Source organism: Cebus imitator, unplaced genomic scaffold (assembly GCF_001604975.1).
Source record: "Cebus imitator isolate Cc_AM_T3 unplaced genomic scaffold, Cebus_imitator-1.0 Scaffold189, whole genome shotgun sequence".
NCBI lineage: Eukaryota > Metazoa > Chordata > Mammalia > Primates > Cebidae > Cebus > Cebus imitator.
The window spans coordinates 3544774-3567111 of NW_016107504.1; the positions used below are offsets into that span (position 1 = coordinate 3544774).

The window sequence follows — 22338 nt, forward strand, 5'->3', positions numbered from 1 at the left end:
TTCAACTTTTACTTCAGATTCAAGGACTACGTGTGCAGGTTTGTTACAAGGGTACTTTGCACAATGCTGAGGTTTAGGGCATGATCGAACCTGTCACCCAGGTAGTGATGATCATACTACTCAATAGGTAGCTTTTCAGCCCTTGCTATCCTCCTTCCCTTCCCTCTCTTATAGGCCCCATTATCTGTGATTTTTATCTTTTTTAATTTTTATTTTACTTTTATTTTTTTTTTTTCCGAGATAGATTCTCACTCTGGTGCCCAGGCTGGAGTGCAGTAGTGAGAACACAGTTCACTATAGCCTCGACCTCTTGGGCTCAAGTGATCCTTCTGTCTCAGCCTCTCAAGTAGCTGGGACTACAGGCACTAGCCATGACACCTAGCTAATTATTTTACTTTTTGTGGAGATGGGGTCTTTTCATGTTGCCCCGGTTGGTCTCAAACTCCTGAACTCAAGTGATCCTCCTGCCTCAGCCTCCCAAGTAGCTGGGACTACAGGCAAGAGCTATGACACCTAATTATTTTAGTTTTTGTAGAGATGGGGTCTTTCCATGTTGCCCAGGCTGGTCTTAAACTCCTGGGCACAAATGATTCTCCTACCAAAGAGCTGGAATTACAGGCATGAGCTACTATGCCTGGTTTGTTTTTCCTTGTCCATGTGTATCCAGTGTTTAGCTTCTGCTCACAAATGTGAACATGTGGTATTTGATTTTCTGTTTCTATGTTAGCTAGCTTACGGTAATGGCCTCCAGCTGCATCCATGTTGCTGTGAAGGGAGGGATTTCATTATTTTATGGCTGCACACTATTCCATGGTGTACACGTACCATATTTCCTTTATCCAGTCCACCACTGATAGGCAACTAGGTTGATTCCATGTCTTTACTATTGTGAATAGCGCTGCGAGGAATATATGGGTAGATGTATCTTTTTGGTAGAATGACTTCTTTTCCTTTGGGTATATACCCAGTAATGGGATACTGGGCTGAATGGTAGTTCTACTTTTAGTTCTTTGAGAACTCTCCAAGCTGCCTTCCACAGTGGATATAAACTAATTTACATTCCCACCAGCAGTGTTTATGCATTCCTTTTTCTCTACAGCCCCACCAGCATGTCATTTTTCAAGTTTTTAATAATAGCCATTCTGATTGGTATGAGGTGATATCTCATAGTGGTTTGTTGTTGTTGTTGTTGTTCTTTGAGACAGAGTCTCGCTCTGATGGCCAGGCTGGAGTACAGTGGCCTAATCTCAGCTCACTGCAAAGTCCTCTTCCTCGGTTCAAGTGATTCTCCTGCCTCAACCTCCCAAGTAGCTGGAACTATAGGCATGTGTCACCATGCCTGGCTAATTTTTATATTTTTGGTAGAGATGGGATTTTACCATGTTGGTCAGGCTGGTCTTGAACTCCTGACCTCAGGTGATCCACCTGCCTCAGCCTCCCAAAGTGCTGGGATTACAGCTGTGAGCCACCACACCCGGCATCATTGTGGTTTTGATTTACAATTCTCTAACTATTAGTGATAATGAGATTTTTTCATATGCTTGTTGGCTGCTTATATGCCTTCTTTTGGGAAGTGTCTGTTCACTCCCTTTGCCCACTTTTTAGTCAGGATATTTGTTTTTTGCTTGTTGATTTGTTTAAGTTTCTTATAGATTTGGGTTATTAGATCTTTGTTAGATGCATAGTTTGTGAATTTTTTTTTCCCATTCTGTATCTTATCTCTTTGCTATGTTGATAGTTTCTTTTGCTGTGCAGAAACTCTTTAGTTTAATTAGATCCCACTTATCAATTTTTGTTTTTGTTGTAGTTGCTTTTGAGGACTTAGGTATAAATTCCTTGCCAAGACCGACGTCAAGAAGGTATTTTCTGGGTTTTCTTTTAGGATTTTTATAGTTTGAGATCTTATATTTAAAAGTTTAATTCATCTTGAGTTAATTTTTATATATCGTGATAGGAAGGAGTACACTTTCATTCTTCTGCACATGGACAGCCAGTTTTCTCAGCGCCATTTATTTAATAGGGAGTCCTTTCCCCATTGTTTACTTTTGTTGACTTTGCTGAACATCAGATAGTTGTAGGTGTATGGCTTTATTTTTGTGTTCTCTATCCTATTCCTTTGGTCTTTGTATCTGTTTTTGTACCAGTACCATGCTGTTTTGGTTACTGTAGCCTTGTAGTGTAGTTTGAAGTCAGGTAATGTGGTGCCTCTGGGTTTGCTCTTTTTGCTTAGGATTACTTTGGCTATTTGGGCTCTTTTTTGGTTATGTATGAATTTTAGAATAGTTTTTTTCTAATTCTGTGATGAATGACTTTGGTAGTCTGATAGGAATAGTGCTAAATCTGTAGATTGCTTCAGATAGTATGGCCATTTGAAAGTTGTTGATTATTCTATCCATGAGAATCTAATATTTTTCCATTTGTTTGTATCAGCTATTATTTCTTTCAGTGTTTTGTAGTTCAGTTTCAGTTTCTTCCTGATTCATTCTTGGCGGGTTGTGTGTTTCCAGGAATCCATCCATTTTCTCTAGATTTTTCAATTTGTGGGCATAGAAGTGTTCATAGTAGTCTCTGAGGTTCTTTTGTATTTCTTTGGGATTAGTTGTAATGTCACATTTGTCATCTCTGATTGTGCTTATTTGGGTCTTCCCTCTTTTTTTCTTTGTTGATTAGCTATAAGTTTAGAGATCTTGTTTATCCTTTCAAAAACCACCTTTTTTTTTTTTTTTTTTTTTTTTTTTTTTTTTTTTTTTTTTTTTTTTTTTTTTTTTTTTTTTTTTTTTTTTTTTTTTCTTTTTTTGAGATGGAGTCTTGCTCTGTCGCCCAGGATGGAGTGCAGTGGCGCAATCTCAGCTCATTGCAACCTCCGCCTCCCAGATTCAAGCAATTCTCCTGCCTCAGCCTCCTGAGTAGCTGGGATTATGGGTGCCCGCCACCACGCCTGGCTAATTTTTGTATTTTTATTAGAGATGGGGTTTAACCATGTTGGCCAGGGTGGTCTTGATCTCTTGACCTCGTGATCCACCCACCTCAGCCTCCCAAAGTGCTGGGATTACAGTCATGAGCCACTGCACCTGGCCAATAACCAACTTTTTTTTTAAATTGATCCTTGGTATGGATTTTTTGGGTCTCAGTTTCATTCAGTTCTGCTCTGGTTTTAGTTATTTTTTTTTCTTCTGCATGCTTTGGAGTTAGTTCTTGTTTTCTACTTCCTCTAGGTACAACTTTAGCTTGTCAACTTGAGGTCTTTCTAACTTTTTGATGTATGCATTTAGCTCTATAAATTTTCATCTTAATACTATTTTTGCTGGATCCTGGAGATTTTCATATGTTGTTCCTATGTTTTTATTAATTTTGAAGAATTTTTTATTTCTGCCTTAATTTTCATGATTTATCCCCAAATCATTCAGGAACAGGTTGTTTAATTTCCATGTAATTGTGTGGTTTTGAGAGTTCTTCTTAGTGTTGATTTCTATTTTTATTACACTGTGGAACAAGAGTACACTTGGAATGATTTCAAGCTTTTTGAATTTATTGAGACTTATTTTATGGCCACACGTATGTTTGATCATAGAGTATGTTCCATGTGCATATGAGAAGAATGTTTATTCTGTAATTGGTGGGTGGAGTATTCTGTAGATGTCTATTAGGTCCAGTTGGTCAACTGTCAAATTTAAGTCCAAATTTCTTTGTTCATTTTCTGCCTTGATGATCTGTCTAACACCATAGTAGAGTATTGAAGTCCCTATTATTATTGTGGGCTGTGTAAGTCTTTTTGTAGGTTTTAGACTATGTGTTTTATGAATTTGGGTGCTCCAATGTTGGGTGCATATATATTTAGGATAGTTAAGTCTTCTGGGTGAATTGAACCTTTTGTCATTTTGTAATAATTTTATTTGTCGTGTTTTACTATTTTGGCTTTGTAGTCTTTTTATTTGTTATAAGAATACAGACCTCTGCTCTTTTTTGTTTTTAATTTTCATGATACATTTTTCTCTATCCCATTACCTTGAGCCTATGGGTGTCGTCACATGTGAGAAGCTTCTCTAGAAGATAGCAGACAGTTAGGTCTTAGTTGTTTTTATCCATCTTACCACTCTGTGCCCTTTCAGTGGGACATTTAGACTATTTACATTCGACATTAATATTGATACATGAGGTTTTGTTCTTTTCATGATGTTGTTAGTTGGTTGCTTTGTAGTCTCGATCGTGTTGTTGCTTTTTGGAATGTATTGCCTATGTACTTACACGTGTTTTTGTGGTAGTAGGTATCATTGTTTCGTTTCTATGTTTAGAACTCCCTTAAGGAGCTGTAAGACTGATTTAGTGGTAATGAATTCTTTTAGCATTTGCTTGTCTAGAAAAGATTTTATTTCTCCTTCTCTTATGAAGCTTAGTTTGGTGGGATATGAAATTCTTGTTTGGAATTTCTTTTTTCTAAGGATGCTGAAAATAGGCCCCCAATCTCTTCTGGCTTGTAAGGATTCCACTAAGAAGTCTGCTGTTAGCCTGATGGGATTCCCTTTGTAAGTGATCTGACCCTTTTCTCTAGCTGCCTTTAAGATTTTTTCTTTTTCACTGACCTTGGAAAGTCTGATGACTATGTGTCTTGTGGATGGTCATCTTATATAGTAACTTGCAGTTCTCTGAGTTTCTTTAATTTGCAAGTTGTCGTCTCTAACAAGATTGGAGACATTTTCATGAACTATATCCTTAAATATATTTTCCAAGTTGCTTACTGTGTTTCTTTCTCAGGAATGCCAGTGAGTCTTAGGGATTGATCTTATTACATAATCCCATATTTCTTGAAGGTTTTGTTCATGTTTTAAAATTCTTTTTTCTCTATTTTTGTTTGGGTTAATTTGAAGGACCATTGAGCTCTGAAATTCTTTCCTCAGCTTGGTCTGATGTGTTGTTAATGCTTCCAATTGTATTTTGAAACTTCTGTAGTCAAGTTTTTCAATTCTAGCAGTTCTGTTTTGCTCTTTCTTAAAATGGCTATGTTGTCTTTCAACTCTTGGATCATTTTACTGGCTTTCTCCGTTTGGGTTTCAACTTTCTCTGAAGTCTCATTGAGCTTCCCTGCCATCCAGATTCTGAATTCTATGTATGTCCTTTCAGACATTTCAATCTGGTTAGGATCCATTGCTGTGGAGCTAGTGCAATCCTTTGGATCATCACATCATTTTAAAATTAAACTTTAGGTGGGTATGATGGCTCATGCCTGTATTCCCAGCATTTTGGGAGGCCAAGGCAGGTGGATCACCTGAGGTCAGGATTTCGAGACCAGCCTAGCCATCATGGTGAAAAACCGTTTCTTTACTAAAAATACAAAAAATTAGCTGGGCGTGGTGGCAGGTGCCTGTAATTTCAGCTACTTGGGAGGCCGAGGCAGGAAAATTGCTTAAACCCAGGAGGTGGAGGTTGCGGTGAGCGGAGACTGTGCCATTGCACTTCAGCCTAGGTAACAATAGTGACTTCTTCTCAAAAAACAGAATAAAAAATAAAATTAAACTTTATATTTTGAGATAAGTATAGAATGTGAGGAGATTTCAAAAAGCTCACAGAAAATGGAATTAAAGATAAAGATAAAAAATATAAATTTTATTTCTCAACATAAGCTCCAGGAACGTTAAGACACCAGCCAATTTAATTTGTCCCTAAAGAACTGAGGGTACTGGGAATGTAACTATGTCAACGCATTCTTTTTTATATTATTAACTAAAGAGGCCCTTTAAGATATATGTGTATATATAGTTTAAGAAACAAAAAGAAGTCAGAAGGAGCCACATCAGGGCTTTGAGGTGATTGACTAATGATTTCTCATTGAGACTTTCACAGAATTGCCCTTGTTTGATAAGAGGAATGAGCAGAAGCATTTTCCTGATCAAGAAGTATTCCCGGGTGAAGCTTTCTTGGGCATTTTTTCACTAAAGCTTTGGCTGACTTTCGCAAAACACTGTCATAATAGGTAGGTATTATCGTCCTTTGATTCTCAAAAAAATCAACAAGCAAAATGTGTTGAGTATCCCCAAAACTTGCCGCCATGACCTTTGTTCTTGACTGGTTCACTTTTGCTTTGATGGGACCACTTTCATCTCTTGGTAGACATTGCTATGATTATGCTTTGTCTTCAGGATCATGTTCCATCTCCTGTTACAATTCTTCAAAGACATGCTTCAGAATCTTTATCCCGGCTGTTTAAAATTCCCATTGAAAGCTCTGTTCTCATCTGCAGCTGATCTGGGTGCAATTGTTTTGGGACCCATCATGTAGAAAGTTTGCTCATCTTTATTTTTTCAGTTAGAATTGTGTAAGCTGAGGCAATTGAGATGCCTGTGATGTTGGTTATCATTTCTGCTGTTAATCATTGGTCTTCTTCAATCAAGACATGCATAAGATACAAATTGATGTAGGTGGTCTGCCACTGCAGGCTTCATTGTTGACATCTTCTCGCCCTTTCTTAAAATGAGTTATTCTGTAAACTGCTGATTTCTTCAAGGCATTGTCTCTATAAACTTTTCATAAAGCATAAATGATTCCACCATCCTTCCACCCAAGCTTCACTATAAATTTGATGTTGTTCTTGCTTCAATTTTAGCAGAATTCTTGTTGTTCTGGTAGGGGCTCTTTTCAAACTGGTGTCTTATCCTTCTTAGTGCTTCAAACTAGATCCTGTTCAGACATGTTAGAATAAGTTAGCATGGCCAGGCGTGGTGGCTCACGCCTGTAATCCCAGCACTTTGGGAGGCTGAGGTGGGTGGATCATGAGGTCAGGAGTTCAAAACCAGCCTGGTCAATATGGTGAAACCCAGTCTTTGCTAAAAAAAAAAAAAAAAAAAAAAAAAATTAGCTGGGCATTGTGGTGCATGCCTCTAGTCCCAGCTACTTGGGAGGCTGAGGCAGGAGAATCGCTGGAACCTGGGAGGCATAGGTTGCGATGAGCCACGTTAGGGCCACTACACTCCAGCCTGGATGACGGTGTGAGACTTCGTCTCAAAAAAAGGAAAAAAAAAAAAGTAGCATTAGTCTATTTTGATGCAAAAAATTTTGAAATCCATGCGTAGTTTTTTTTAATAATATGATATCACATGAATTTATTAAAGACCTGTTGTCTATTAAATATAATAATGTAGAAAAAATAATACGGGAAAAAACACAGAGAAATCCCACGTACCCTTTACGTAGCTTCCTTCACTGGTAACCTCTGGCAAAACTATACTACAATATTACTGCTAGGATGTTTACATTGATACAGTCTGATAAAGCAGAACAATTCCATCACCATCCGGATCTCTTCTGTCATTCTTTTTTTTTGTTTTTTGTTTTTGGAGACGGAGTCTTGCTCTGTCATCCAAGCTGGAGTGCAGTGGCCTGATGTCGGCTCACTGGAACCTCTGTCTCCTGAGTTCAAGTGATTCTCCTGTGTCAGCCTCCCGAGTAGCTGGGACTACAGGCACACACCACCATGCCCAGCTAATTTTTTAATTTATTTTTTTGTAGAGATGGGGTTTCACCGTCTTGCCCAGTCTGGTCTCGAACTCCTGAGCTCAAGCAATTCACCCACCTTGGCCTCCCAAAGTGCTAGGATTACAGGTGTGAGCCACTGTGCCCAGCCTCTGTCATTCTTTTATAGCCATACCCACCATCTATATATCTGAACCCCATCCCTGATCCCTGGCAACCATGAATCTATACTTCATATATATAATTTTTACTATTTTGTGAATCTTGTGTAAATATAGTTATATTACCTTTGGGTTGACTTTTTAAAAATCACTTAGCATAATTCCCTGGAGAGGCATCCAAGTTTTTATGATACACAACATTATTTTCTTTGTTTTCGAGACCACATCTTGCTCTCTTGCCTAGGTTGGAGTGCAGTCATGCATTCACGGTTCATATGAGCCTTGGCTGGCTGGACTTAAGTGATCCTCCCACCTCAGCCTCTCAACTAGCTGGTACTATAGACATGCAGCACTATGCCTAATTATTATGATTATTATTATTGTAGAGACGGGGTCTCATTATGTTGTCCATACTGTTCTGAAACTTTTTTTTTTAAATAAACTCAAGATTTTATTGTCTTCATAAAAGAAAAGATGACACTTAGAACTGGATCACTTGGCTCTTTCTCTTCTTATCTTCTACCAGTTCAAAATTCTTGCATCTTTTAATAGCCAGCATTCTCTCAGATCTGCAGTTGGGCTTAACGCACTCAAGCCTTGGCACAATCTTCTTTGTAGTTTTAGCCTTTTTCTGGAAAATCGGCTTAGTTTGCCTACCATAGCCACTCTGCTTCCTGTGATAACGCTGCTTTCCCTGGGCACACAGATTATCCTTGTCCTTCTTGTATTGTGTCACTTAGTGGGGTTGGTGCTTGCCACACTTCTTACAGAAAGTCCGGCGGGTTTTAGAAACGTTCACCATATTTGCATGAGCGCTATCCTCATGGAAAGCTGGGCTGAAACTTTTAGCCTCTAGTGATCCTCCTGCCTCAGCCTCCCAAAGTGCTGAGATTACAGTCACGAGCTACCAAGGCTGGCTGATGCACACCATTTTTAATGGGTGCATATTATTCCATTGTGTGGAAATACCATGTCGAGTTAAAAATCAGTATTTTAAAATGTAGAAAGCCCTTAAAATAATTCCATTTTACATTAGTATTGTTCTTTACTATTTTCAAAGTACTCTGCTTTAAATTTTCTCATCTAATTCTTAACATAGTGTTAGGGGATAGGGAATACATTATCCATACTACAAATAGAGCAGTAGGGAACCAAGAAATATTACATAACTTGGCTAAGATTACTTAGTGGCAGAGTCAAGATTCCTAATCTTCCTTTTCTTGCCAGTGATCATAACATAATCAGGTTTACTGTGTGCCTGGGCGTGGTGGGAAAAACTTAACATTGATTATTTTATTTAATCCTTCTAAGAAAACTGGGGAAGTACTAATAGTACTGGTACTATTAATAGTAGGTTGGGCAACAGAATTGAGGCTCAGAAAATTTAAGTGACTGAATGTGTTTTGCATGTGGTACATGTAGGATTTGATACAAAGTCTCTCTCACTCCAAAGCCCATGTTGCTAATCACTACCTCCTGTTGTTGAAATGAGTATTTTCTATCCAATTATTGTTTAAATCGTTAAAAGTATGAAAACATTGTATTTAAAATTCCATAAGTCTCAGTATACATGAATGAACACTGCTATGGTTTTATGCCAGTGTGTTTCTGTGGGTTTGCTGACTAGCATTGTATACCTATGTCCTTTGCTTTCTCTATGGGCCCTTTGTTGTGCCAGCCACACATGAGTTTGCCAGCTTTCTAGCTAAGCAGGGGCCAGCATGTTCTTCCTGGAGGCATGCCCAGTCACTATAGGAAAGGGGTATGACGTGTGCAGCAGGCTGCATGTCCTGTGCTGGGCAAAGGCTGGCAACTCCCATTGGGGTGGGGAAGGGACAGGATTCTCCACACGGTTCCCATGGTACACTTTACAAGAGGGAATGATACTACCACAGTGTTATGTCTGTCTCCTGGAATGCTTCATTTATATGTATCTCAGTTGACATGTGACTTGCTAAGTCCTGCTGCTGCAGCCTGCTGCTGGAAAGGCTGCCTCAGTGGAAAGCATGCATCCAGAGGGTGGAGCCAAAATAAGAAGGGGTTTCTACCTGGCCCACTACCACAGCAACCTTGGGCATATTATTCTTTTGATCTCTAGTATCTCCAACTCCTAGAATTCCAGCCTGGCAGCCTTCTGCCTCTGAAGGCCTCTTATCCTCCTTGCTCTTGGCTCTTCTTCTCTGGGAATGCTTATATAGCAACATCAGAGTTGTTTGTTGTATTGTGTCTGTACATGCAGTGCTATTATATATCTTGCTGAATCCAAGCCATTTTCTTTTGACTCATTTGGCTGATGTGAATGGTACTTTCCTGAAGAGCTATCTACTAGTGCCTTTGTCATCCAAGCCACAGAATTATTTTCGTTACTTAGTTTTGAATAAAACAGGTATATCCTTGGAGATGGTTTTGCGCTTATTATCCTGCTACTAAATTGGAAAAACGTTACATGTCTCAATCACCTTAGGGAACCTACCCAGTCCCAAAATGTAAACTAGTCTGCCTCACCAGATATTAACAAATAAGATTTCCTTTTGAAAATCTAAGGGATAGAATAAAGGACTGTGTTGCAGTGTAACCAGACCTCCCCTCACCCCCTAGTACCTCCAGCGCACCTCACGTATCACTAGTTGCTTCTCTTTTTTTTCCCCCTTGCCTTTTGTATCAGTTTTTTTTTCTTTCAAATATCATTATAGATAATTTGGAACATATGCATAATATGGTTATTACTTAAGTTTATTAACTATTTATATATTTTATTCTATAGATTGTCAACTCATGGTTTCTGCTGAGTTTTGATGTACGGGTGTTTCCCTTGTTGATTTGTATGAGTTTTACATATATAAAGAGTCTTAATCCTTTATCACTTTTGCAGTAAATGTTTTACCCAGATTGTTTTTAACTTTTTGATGATGCTTTTGATATAGATTGGTTTTACATTTTTATTGGTCAAATTGATTTCCAAACCCACTTCAGATCATGATAATTTCTTCTATTGCTTTTACACTTGAAAAGACATTTCCCATTCTAAGGTTAGATAAATAATCTAGTTTTTAAATAGTTTTAAAAATATTTAACTTGTCAGTCCATCAAAAATTCATTTTGTGACTAGTATGAAGTAGAGCTATAGCTTATATTTTCCCCTAGACGGTCTTTAATTTGAGTACCATTTGTCAAATAACTATTTCCTTATGATTATCGCCATTATACTTTTAACATACATAAATTCTCATATATGCTAGGATTTATTTTTTCAGCTTGTATTATTCATTGATCTTTCTATTGAGTTTTCCACCAGTTTCATACCCTTATATTTGCAACAGCTAGTAAGCCAGATTTCCTTTGCTATCTCTGCTGCCTAGTACATTACTCACATTTTTTTTTTTCTTAGCTAGTCTCAACAATTTTTTCCTCCAAATGAACTTAGAATGTTTTTGTCAGTTTCTTCTCAAAATCCTATTCAGGATTTTGATTGGAATTACTATAAAACTAAAATTGGACATCATCACAACATTGAGTCTGTCATCCAGGAAAATACATGATATATTAATCTATTCATTTTCTTTTATGTTCCTTAGTTGCTCACATGCATGCATATGTATCTCACATATTTCTCATCAAGATTATCCCTGAATAGTTTATAGTTTATTATATTATTTCTTTATTATATTTTCAAACTAGTTATTACTGGTAGGCAGGAACATTTTTGATTTTGTGTGTCTATGCTTAACTCTCCTTTCTAATAGTTTTTCAGTTGCTTCTCTTGGATTATTTTGGAAATTAATCACATCAGCTCCCATATGATAACTTTATTTCCTTTTAAAGAACAAAACTGTTTTTGTTTTTGTTTTTTTGTTTTTTATTTCAAACCTGATTGTATTGGCTAGAACTTTTGGGATAATGTTAAATAATAACGGTACTAGCAGGAGTCCTTGTCTTGCTTCTGATTTTAGTGGAAATGTCTCTAGTGTTTCACTTAATAGAAATGTTTCTAATAGTTTATATTAGTTGGCTCTGATGTTGGCTGTTGGTTTAGGTTAGACTTTTTTTTTAATGTCAGATAATTACCTTATTCTTAAATTATCAAATCCTTACAAAATTCAAGAATAGTTGCCTGGGTGCTGTGGCTTACGCCTGTAATCCCAGCACTTCAGGAGGCTGAGGCAGAAGGATCACTTGATGCCAGGAGTTTGAAACCAGCCAGGCCAACTTGTTGAAACCCCATCTCTACTAAAAACACAAAAAAATTAGCCAGGCATGGTAGCATACGCCTGTAATCCCAGCTACTTGAGAGACTGAGGCAGGCGAATTGCTAGAACCTGGGAGCTGGAGGTTGCAGTGAGCTGAGATTGTGCCACTGCATTCAACCTGGTCGACAGAGTTAGATTCTGTACCAAAAAACAGTAATAGTTGTTGAGTTTAGCTGATGTTTCTAGGAATCTATTAAGAGGTTCATTTGTGTTTTCTACTTTGATCTCCCCATTTGGTACATTATAGATTTCCTAATATCAGTCTTTGTTAGATTTCTAAGATAAATCTTCCTTTTCTTTTGCGTGCTTGGGAGAGCCTCACATTTAGCTTCCATACTGTGAATTTGATTGATTTGCTCTCTGCTGTCTCCAATGTGAAATTTAATTATTTTGTTACAGTGTTAATTTCTCTATATTTCTTTATTACTCTGTTGAGCTATTTAACCTAGCTTGTCTTTTCTTCTCAATGTTTTATTCTAGTGGCCTTCTATACTTGTTTCATAGAGTCTATGTTTTCTTGAATTCTATTGAGGATGTAAACAGTTTTGTAAAATATTTCTTCTGGTTTACACACAAAATTAAGTTATTTTTGCTTCCTCTAACTTGTCAGAGTGATATGCATTTTCTTTATGCTGCCAGAGATTTTTATACGAACCTTTTTTTTTTTTTTGTAAAGCAACAGGGTCTTTCTCTGTTGCCCAGGCTGGCGTGCAGTGGCATGATCATAGCTCATGGCAGACTCAAATTCCTGGGCTCAAGTGTTCCTCTCACCTCTGACTCCCAAAGTAGCTGGAACTACAGGCACACACCACCACGCTTGGCTAATGAAATATATATATGAAAAAAAATATTATATATATAGAAACAGGGTTTTGCTGTGTGGCTTAGTCTTGTAGTCCTGGCCTCAAGTGATACTCCCACCTTGGCTTCCTAGCGTTGGAAATACAGGCATGAGCTGCCATGTCTGGTCAGGTTTTTGGTATGTTTATGAATATTCAAAAGAGGATCTGTCTGTCATCAAATACAGGGTATATAGATTGCCTTTGACTATCCTCAAGCTCAGATTCTCTCTCATATTGGTTAGAACCCCTTTTCAGCTCCACTGTCGGCAGGCAGGTTGATACACATAGCTTTTAACCTGTTTGACAGTGTCTGTCAGCTACTCATCTAATGGGTTCTGCTGGACCCATATAGAAGTGTCTACTCCTACTACAAGGTTCTCAGATACTTTGAACTAGATAAAATATGTGAAACAGCACAGCCTCCCACATGTGTTACTACCTGAGTGTTACTTGTGAGAGTTCCCACTCATAGTACACAGTGTGCCAACACCAATTCTACCTTTTTGATTTTGGGGAATTAGAGTCTGCATATGCCAGTTGGCTGCTCGATGAATTGGCTGGATTTTTTTTCTCATTTCAGCATTAGGCTTATTGTTAATGGAGATTTCTCCCAGATCCTGGTAATAAGTTGGCCATCAATCTAAGTTGGAATTTTATCTTCATAGGTATTTCAGTGGGAAATTGAGAGAAGTTATGATCGTGACTGCAAGCCAAGTGCTATTTTAAAGTAGAAATCCAGCATATATTTTGGATTAGGGGAGAGATTGGCAACCATTTTCTGTAAAGGGCGAGAGAATAAATATTTTAGACTTTGCGGGCCATATGATCTCTGTGTTTTAACTGCTTAACTGTTGTTGAAGCCTGAAAGCATCACAGAAAAATGCAAACAAATTAGTGTGGTTGTGTTCAAAAACTTTATTTACATAAACAAGAGGATCAGATGGAAAAGTTCTGGAGATGGCTGGCAGTCATGGTTGCACAACAGTGTGAATGTACTTAATGCCACTGAACTGTACGTTAAAAAAAGATGGAAAATTTTATGTGTTTATGTGTGTGTGTGTGTGTGTGTGTGTGTGTGTGTGTGTGTATAATCTCACCAATAAAGACACCAAAACAGAAGGACCATGTTTTGCTGACCCTGAGTTTAGAGGAATTGGATCTAGCATAGGCAGAGAGAGAGAGAAGAGGGGAGGAAATTACATATATACAATAGAACAGTGACCGTTAATAAGCTGGAAGGCAATGGGAGACATTTCTTGAGTATTTAAGAGGAATACCATAATGGGGATGGGGAGATCTTGGAAAGCTACAGTTAATCCTAGTGATGTCTTCTCACGGTCTTTATGGGTGGGGATACACAACAGTTCACATTCTCACTCTGACATAAGGATCAGAGCAGGGATTTTCTACTTCTCTAGAGGCTTGAGAAAACTCTGTAGTTGTCAGAAGTGTTCATATCAGAAACAACTTAAAAGCTAACCAGTCATTTCTTTTGCTTATAATACAAATGGTGACTAGTGATGGTAGTTTATCTGATCTCTTCCCAATACTAGAAGATCCTAGCTTTTTCATTATTAATCACAACAAACTTAATAAAAGAGCAATCATCAGTCTGAGTCAACTGTTTCTACAGCCTCCAGGCTGAGATTCTTCCTTATCAGGTAGAGACCTGGGCTCTTTGCATCTGGAAACAATGTGGCCCTCATGACCCTAAGTCATTTTTCTCTCAGTGGGGTGCAGAGAATATTCCTTACTTCCCAGCTCTAGCCTCAGCATCCCTTAGCTTTACCAAGCCTGGAAAAGGACTAAATTCTAACCTTGGTCTCCCATCTGCCCAGGGGAAACAGATCTCTGGCGTGTTTAGTGTTGTTCTTGGAGCAGAGTTAGCATATAAAGGTCCAATTTCTTCCCTCTTCTGAGGACAAAGGAAAGCTAAGATCTCTTCATCACAGCTGATACATGGGGCTAGCAACTAAAGAAACCAGCAGTCCTGAGAATTTCAGACCTGTGGGAGAAGCCTTGGATAGCATGGCATGGTTCAGAGTTTCCTAGTCTTTCCATCGGGTCTGGTGAAAGGAAGGTGTCATCATTACACATTAGAGAACACTCATTCCCTCTTCTCTGTCTCCATTGATCCCACCACCACAGAGAGCTCTGAAATGCAATCAGCCTCTGAGTTTTCAGTTTGCTCTTTGGTGTCTTAATTGCTAGTTTCACAAGAATTACACAATGGGCTGGGGGCCTCTTGGAGAAACTAGCCTTTTGAGACTTTCTCTGAGTTGGGCTATCTTTTTTGTTGTTGTTTTGAAACTGTCTCACTCTGTTGCCAAGGCTGGAGTGCAGTGGCGTGATCATGACTCACTGCAGCCTCGACCTCTGAGTTGGGATATCTTGAAGGAATATATGAAGGAAAAGGGAATAGAGATTAAGGTTTCCCAAGCTTTGGGTTGTAATCAGACAGTTTAGCTGTCTTCTGAATACCCAAAACTTAATGTGCCTGGTTATCCATGTGTATGTAGCAAGGGTGGGGGAACTCATGGAGTGAGTCACTGAGCGATATGGTTTAAATGGCAGGGAAATCTTCCCTCACTCTGTCTTGGGTAAGAAAAGTGCATAGCAGAGTACTGACACATATCCTCTGCTCCAGAAAGTGTATAGTACCCCTCTGCTCCCCACTGAAACCCTAAAGTTGCTCATCTTCATGTGTGCGTGGAGAGGAGTGGATCTGTGATGCAAGTGGGATTATTTGATTATATCTGCTGACTCAGTCTAAAGAAGCTTTTGAAGCAGATGAGATGATATTTCATCTGTGCCGCAGAGAGCAGGAGGTGCATTGCTGGATGGAGAGAGGCCTGTAGGCTGGATGTAAGCCAAGGTAGATGAGGCAAGCATGGGGGTGGGCATGAGGAATTAGTGTAGCCTGACACATGATCTTGGCGTTACAAGAGTGATATCCTGTTGGCGTTTGGGCCACATGATATTATGGCAGTGCAACAGCCCCATGGCCCTTTCTTTTTCTAGATTTTATTTATGATACTCAGATTTTTAAACAGCATGACTTTCCCCAGGGAGAAATTCAGACCTCAGATCTCTAGGATTGCTCTGAGGTCATGAGATAGACTCAGTTTGAACCTGTTCAGTTTAAATGTCATGGAATGATTTTACCATCTCAGTACCCCCTTTCCCAGTGCTCATCAGGTCAGCTGCTCTGGAACCTGAGGGATTCTAAACTGAGACTTAGTTAAGGGTCATATGAAATTTAAAAGGGGCAGTCTTTTGGCACCTTCACCTCAGAGGTGGCTACTTTTTCGCTTAGCATTGGACGCATTACTGAAAAAGAGATTTAGGAGGTTGTCTCTGACCTGAGCAGCCTTATTAAGACTCAGTTATTGGCAAGGGAGTGAAGGCTTTGCATATGAATGCTGCAGATTTAAAGGGGAAAGAGGAAACCACAAAACGTAAAGAGCAATTCAGGAGACCAGTTTCCCTTTTTTATGCAGAATGCTGCTCAGGTGTCTGCTTTCCTAGGAGCCACCTTATTGTCAGATTCTGCCTTCTATGTGTATTCTTTACTTAATGCTTAGAAGAGGGAAGACGTTTTTGGGTTCGCAGGTCTCTCTTCCCATTCCACAGGCAATAGAAGCTGCCTGCGTTTACATATACTCAGTTTTATTTTCTCCAAGTCTCCCAGAAGTTCTCTTTGAAAGTTCCCAGAGCAGGAACTGCTTTATTTTTATTTTTTCTTCCTCCTAGACTTTAAGCATGTGTTTAGAGGAACGTCATCACTGGGTAAAAGAAAACCTAAAGATTCAGGTAACTTTTTCTATCTGCAGAAACACGGAAAGCAGTACTCAGCAAAGGAATGAGGACTGATCATTTTGGGCCTATTTTTACTTTATGGAATCCAAGTGAAGAATCTACTGTGCTATATATTGGGCAAAAGCAATTCCAAAGGGAAAAAAAGCAGTATGGCATAATAGATAAGATTTGGGCAAATTAGGTAGGAGTTGTGCAGTTGGTAATGAAGAAGCAGAAATGTTTCTTTCTCATTAGGAAGTAATCCATGTTAATTGTAAGGGAAAGAAATAAAATATTACAGAGGTTGGACACAGTGGCTCAGGCCTCTAATCCCAGCACTTTGGGAGGCTGAGGCAGACGGATCATGAGGTCAGGAGTTCGAGACCAGCCTGACCGACATGGTGAAACCCTGTCTCTACTAAAAATACAAAAATTAGCCAGGCATGGTGGTGCACGCCTGTAATCCCAGCTACTCAGGAGGCTGAGGCAGGAGAATCACTTGAACCCAGGAGGCAGAGGTTGCAGTAAGCCGAGATTGCACCACTGCACTCCAGCCTGGACAACAAGAATGAGATGCCATCTAAAAAAAAAAAAAATTACAGAGAGCAATAAAGAAGACAATAATAATAACTGATAATTCCTGTTAATATGTTGGTATAATTTCTTCTCAGTCTTCTGTAGGTATATATCCATTTTTAGAAACAAAATAAAGATCATTCTACATATGATACTTTGTAATATGTAAAAAGCTAATATAGCATGATTATTTACCCATCTAATTAAGTATTCTTAACATGATTTCTGATGGCTACATAGTATTCCATTATTTGGATCAGCGTAATATAATGTATTTAAACAGTGTTCTGTTAAATTCAGCATTTAACTTACCGGATAGACATGTTTTGAAGGGATCATGTTTGTACATGTTTTGAAATAGTACAGTGGAATTAGAGTTATAGTTGTGGTTCTGCTTAATTCTTAGCTCTGTGATCCTGAGTGAAGATTAAAGTCTTAGCTTCCATTTCCTCATTTGTAAAGGAATGCTATTAATAGCAACTACCCTCTTCAGTAATAGTGTTGATTAGATGAGATGACCCATGTAAATTTCTTAGCATGAAATCTAACGTATACCAGGTACTCAATAATTGTTAGTAGTAACGTATACCATTATCCTTGTCTTGACGCTTTGTCATCTGTGTACTCACTGTTAGAATTTGGGTTTCAAGGAAAGAAAATTGCTTTCATTCAGATAAGTAAAATTTCAGAATGAAAATTACCTTCAGATAACTAGGCTCTTTTACCAGTTGAGTAAACCTTCCAGATAGGGGCTTTTACCAACCTCCTGAATTTCACAGGGAAAAAAAAAAAAAATTCTGCAGCTCTGTGGTTGTGCAGCCCCATTTGGTTCAGAAGAAGGAAGTGGGAAACCACCAGCTACAGCCAGGGAATAATCTTTGTGTCCACAGGCAAAGCCAGCCAAGCCTTCCTGTTCTACTTATCTGCTTTCTATTTTTTCCTTTACTTGCTTGTTTTTTTATGTTCTGACTTTTATTCTGAAAAATTTAAACATATGGAAAAGTGAACAGCGCAGTACATGGAACGCTTGTGTGGCTTCCGCTTAGGTTCAGCAGTTGTCCTACTCTCTTGTATGTGAATTCAGAAATGCAAGGTTCTAACTGCACTCCCTGCCACAAGACAGACAGGATTGTGCTACAGGACCTCACTAAGTAGGAAAAAAGTGTTTACCCTCTTAGACCCAAGGGCGTGTAGAGACAGAAAGTCAATGTGGAAGGACTCTGGACTATGAGATGGTAGAAATATATATATATATATATTTTTGAGATGGCGTCTCGCTCTATGCCCAGACTAGAGAGCAGTGGCACAATCTTGGCTGACTTCAACCCATATTCCAGTGATTCTTCTGCCTCAGCCTCCTGAGTAGCTGGGATTACAGACACACGCCACCACAACCAGCTAATTTTTATATTTTTAGTAGAAATGGGATTTCACCATGTTGGCCAGGTGGTCTCCAACTCCTGACCTCAAGTGATCTGCCTGCCTCGGCCTCCCAAAGTACTGAGATTACAGGTGTAAGCCACTGTGCTCAGCTAGATCTTTTGTTTTCGCAATACAAATCACTGAAAGTAAATCTTAATGTCTGGCTGAAGGAAAAAAGTAGATCCAGATGTCCATCAATATAACAATGGGTAACTAACTTGTGGTATATTCATAAAAGTGAATAATATCCACCAGTGAAAAACGAAGTAGAGCTACATGTATAAACATGGATAATTAGAAGTTAAGTGAAAAATGTAATTTGCAGAATGATTTCTCTATCTCTATATAATGTATCATTTATTTAAGGGTATAAACATGAGACAACACTATATATATATGATTCCTGGATACATACGAACATAAAAAATGTATAAAAACATGGGCCACAAGGAAGTTATCTACTTTAGAATAGAGGTTCCCCCTGGTGAGGTTGGGGGAGATGAATGGTATTCAGGAAGGGTATATAGAGGACAACTGAATCAGTAATATTCAAATTTATTAAAGCTGTATGGTAGGTGCAGAGGTGCTCATTTTTAAAAATACTTTTCTATATGTTTAAAACTTTTAGTGTAAAGAAAAAACTAGGGGAAAAAACATTGTTTAAGAGACTCAGGATCCTAGATCACTTATTTTGTGAGTGTGAAAGCTGAGACTGGAAGACTTCAGTGTTTCGCTTCTCATATATATTTTTGAATTTTGTTCAGTTATCATACAGCCTAATTGGCTTTTTTGGGAATAAAGTTTTATGAATCTTAAGATATGTATAGATTATTACAATTACCACCACAGTCAGGGTTTAGAACTGTTCTATCACTTATAAAAACTTCTCATACTGTCCCTTTAGTGTGACACCCAGATTTCTAAACCCTGGCAACCATTTACCAGTTCTGCATCACTATAGTTTTGTCCTTTGGAGAATATCATACAAATGGAACCTTACAGTATGTAACCTTTAGAGAATGGCTTTGTTTACTTAGCATAATGCCTTTGAGATTCATCTGAGTCATTCCATGTATCAATTGCTTATTCCTTTTTATTTCTGAGTGGTTTTCCATGGTCTGTAGGTATCATAGTTTGTTTATCCATTCAGCCATTTAAGGGTACCTGGACTGCTTCCAGATTTTGGCTATTATGAATAGAGTTGCTGTGAACATTGGTGTAGAGAGTTTCATGTAAATGTAAATTTTCATCTTAGTAGGGAGCCAGGAGCAGAATTATTGGGTTGTAGGATGAGTACGTTTAACTTCTAAAAGATTTTTTTCCTTTTTTTTAAAAAAAATCCTTTATAAGATACCATCAAACTGTTTTCCAAAGCAGTACTTTTATGTTTACATTCCCATCAACAGTGTATGAGAATTCTGGTTTCTCCACATTGCTATTATCTTTTTTTAATTATTACTATAGCAACTCAGGTGAGAAGTGGAATCTGAATGTCATTTTAGTTTGCATTTCTCTAGTGGTAGGGAACATATTTTATCTCCTTATTTGCCATGAAAACAGCAACATGTTCACTGACAACTTCTTTTGGTGAAGTGTCTGTTCATGTTTTTTTTAGCCCATTTTTAAATTGTGTTGTATGTTTTCTTATTATTGAATTTGAGGGTTCTTTATATATTCTGAATAAAAGTTCTTTGTTGGAGATGTGATTTGCAAATATTTTCTCCGATGGTGTATGTTATATAGCTTGTCTTTTCCTTGTCTTAAAAATGTCTTTCACAGATCAAAAGTTTTTCATTTTGATTAATGTCAGCTTACATTTTTTTCTTTTATATTTGTGTTTTGGTGTCATGTCTAAGAGCTGTTTGCTTAACTGAAGATCACAGAATTTTTCCTACATTTCATCCCAAGAGTTTTATAGTTTTATATTTTCTATTTAGATTTATAACCTAGCTTTTATATAAGGGGTGAGGTGTAGGTTAAGTTTGTTATTTTACATATGAAGTCCAATTGCTTCAGCCCCATTTACACTATTTTCAAAAATCAAATGATCATATTTGTGTGGGTCTAATTCTAGACTATTGTGTTTTATTGATTGATAGGTCTATTCTTGGGCAATACTCCATTGTTTTGATTGCTGTAACTTTGTAGTAAGCCTTAAAATCAGGTAATATGACTCCTTCATCTGTCTGCTTCTTTTACAGAATTATTTTAGCTATTCCTATTTCTTTGACTTTCCATATATATTTTAGAGTCAGTCTATCTATAAAATATCCTGTGGGATTTGGATCAGAATTGCTTTGAATCTACAGGTCATGGTGACAACTGACATTTTTCCTATGTTGAGCCTTTCAGTCCTTGAACATAGTATGTCTTTCCATTTATTTATGTCTTCTTTTAGTTTATCAGCATTTTGCTATTCTCGGCATATGGATCCTATAAATATTTTGTTAGAAAACATTTCAGTTTTTTTGAAATATTGGTTTCAAAAAATGTGGTTTTCAGTTGTACACTGTTGGTGTGTTGAAGTGGTTGATTTTTGTGTATTGACATTGTATTTTGTGACTTTTTACAACCAATGTATTTTTTAGAAGCTTTTTTGTAGATTCTTTGGTATTTTCCATAAATATAATCATGCCCATTGCAAATAAGGACAGTTTTACTTTTTCCTTTTCAATCTCTTATTATTTTTGTTGCCTGATTTGTTCACTAAAGCTGCCAGTCTAATAGTGGTGGTGAGAATGGACATCCTTGTCATGTTTCTAATGTTGTGTGGGGGAACATTCATGTTTCTAATGTTGTGTGGGGGAACATAATGTAATACTTAATGGGGAAAGACTGTTGCCCATTAAGTATTACATTAGGCATAGTATTTTTAGGTGCCCTTTATCAGGTTGAGGAAGTTTCCTACTATTCCTAGTTTGATGATAATTTCTATCATGAATATTGAATTTTGACAAAATACCCTTTTTGTATCAGTCGATATGATCATATACTTTTAGGCTGTTTTTTAGTCTTTTCAGCACTGATTGGTGAATTATGTTAATTGAATTTCAAATATTGAACTAATCTTGTATTATTAGGACAGAACCCACTTGGTCATGAATTATTCTTTTTATATTGCTACTTTAGATTTGCCAATATTTCACTGAGGATTTTTGTGTCTGTGTTCATGAGGAATATTGGTCTTGGTTTCCTCCCCTCCCTTCCTCCCTCTTCTTCTTCCTGCTTACTTCTTCTTCCCTCATCTTTTTCCTCTATTTTCTTCTCTTCCTCTCCTTCCTCCCTACTACTCACCTCCCCTAGTTTTGGTATCCGGGTAATGTAGTGATGGACTATTCTGTTTCATTGATTGATGTGTTTATTCTTTCCCCTCTTCAACTCAAAATTAGAAGTGTTTTCTGTCTCTTTTATTTTCTGGACAAGATTGTTTAAATATTTGGTAGAATTGGTCACTAAAACTATCTGAGTCTGGAGATTTCGTATTCAGATGATTTTAACTATGAATTCAATTTAATAGAATTATTCAGGTTGTTTTTTTCATCTGGGGTGAGTTTTGGAGTTTGTGGTTTTTGTAGAATTTGTCCATTTCATCTAAGTTGTCAAATTTATGTGCATAGATTTGGTTGGAGTATTCTTTTATTATATTTTTAATCACTAGGGTTCTAATCCCCTTTCATTGCTGATATTGTTAACTTTTTCCCTTCTTTCTTTTTATGCATGCCATTTTACCTAGAGGTTTATAAATTGTATTGGCTTTTTTCAAAGACAAACTTTTGGTTTTATTGATTGTTCTCTCTCTCTCTTTTTTTTTTTTTTTTTTTTTTTTTT

At 37.7% G+C, this 22338-nt stretch overlaps 1 protein-coding gene across 15 annotated transcripts in view; it reads left to right on the forward strand.

Annotated features, from left to right (window-relative positions):
* The window catches only part of TMEM164 (transmembrane protein 164), a 168075-nt gene that overhangs the window by 71039 nt on the left and 74698 nt on the right, over window positions 1-22338 (forward strand). The window contains exon 3 of one of the 15 annotated variants that reach the window (XM_037744966.1): window positions 5829-5968. The exons of the other annotated variants lie outside the window; for them this stretch is intronic. Within the exon in view, the coding sequence (XP_037600894.1) occupies window positions 5829-5968 (140 nt within the window). The remainder of the gene's footprint in view (window positions 1-5828; window positions 5969-22338) is intronic. 15 annotated transcript variants of the gene reach the window in all.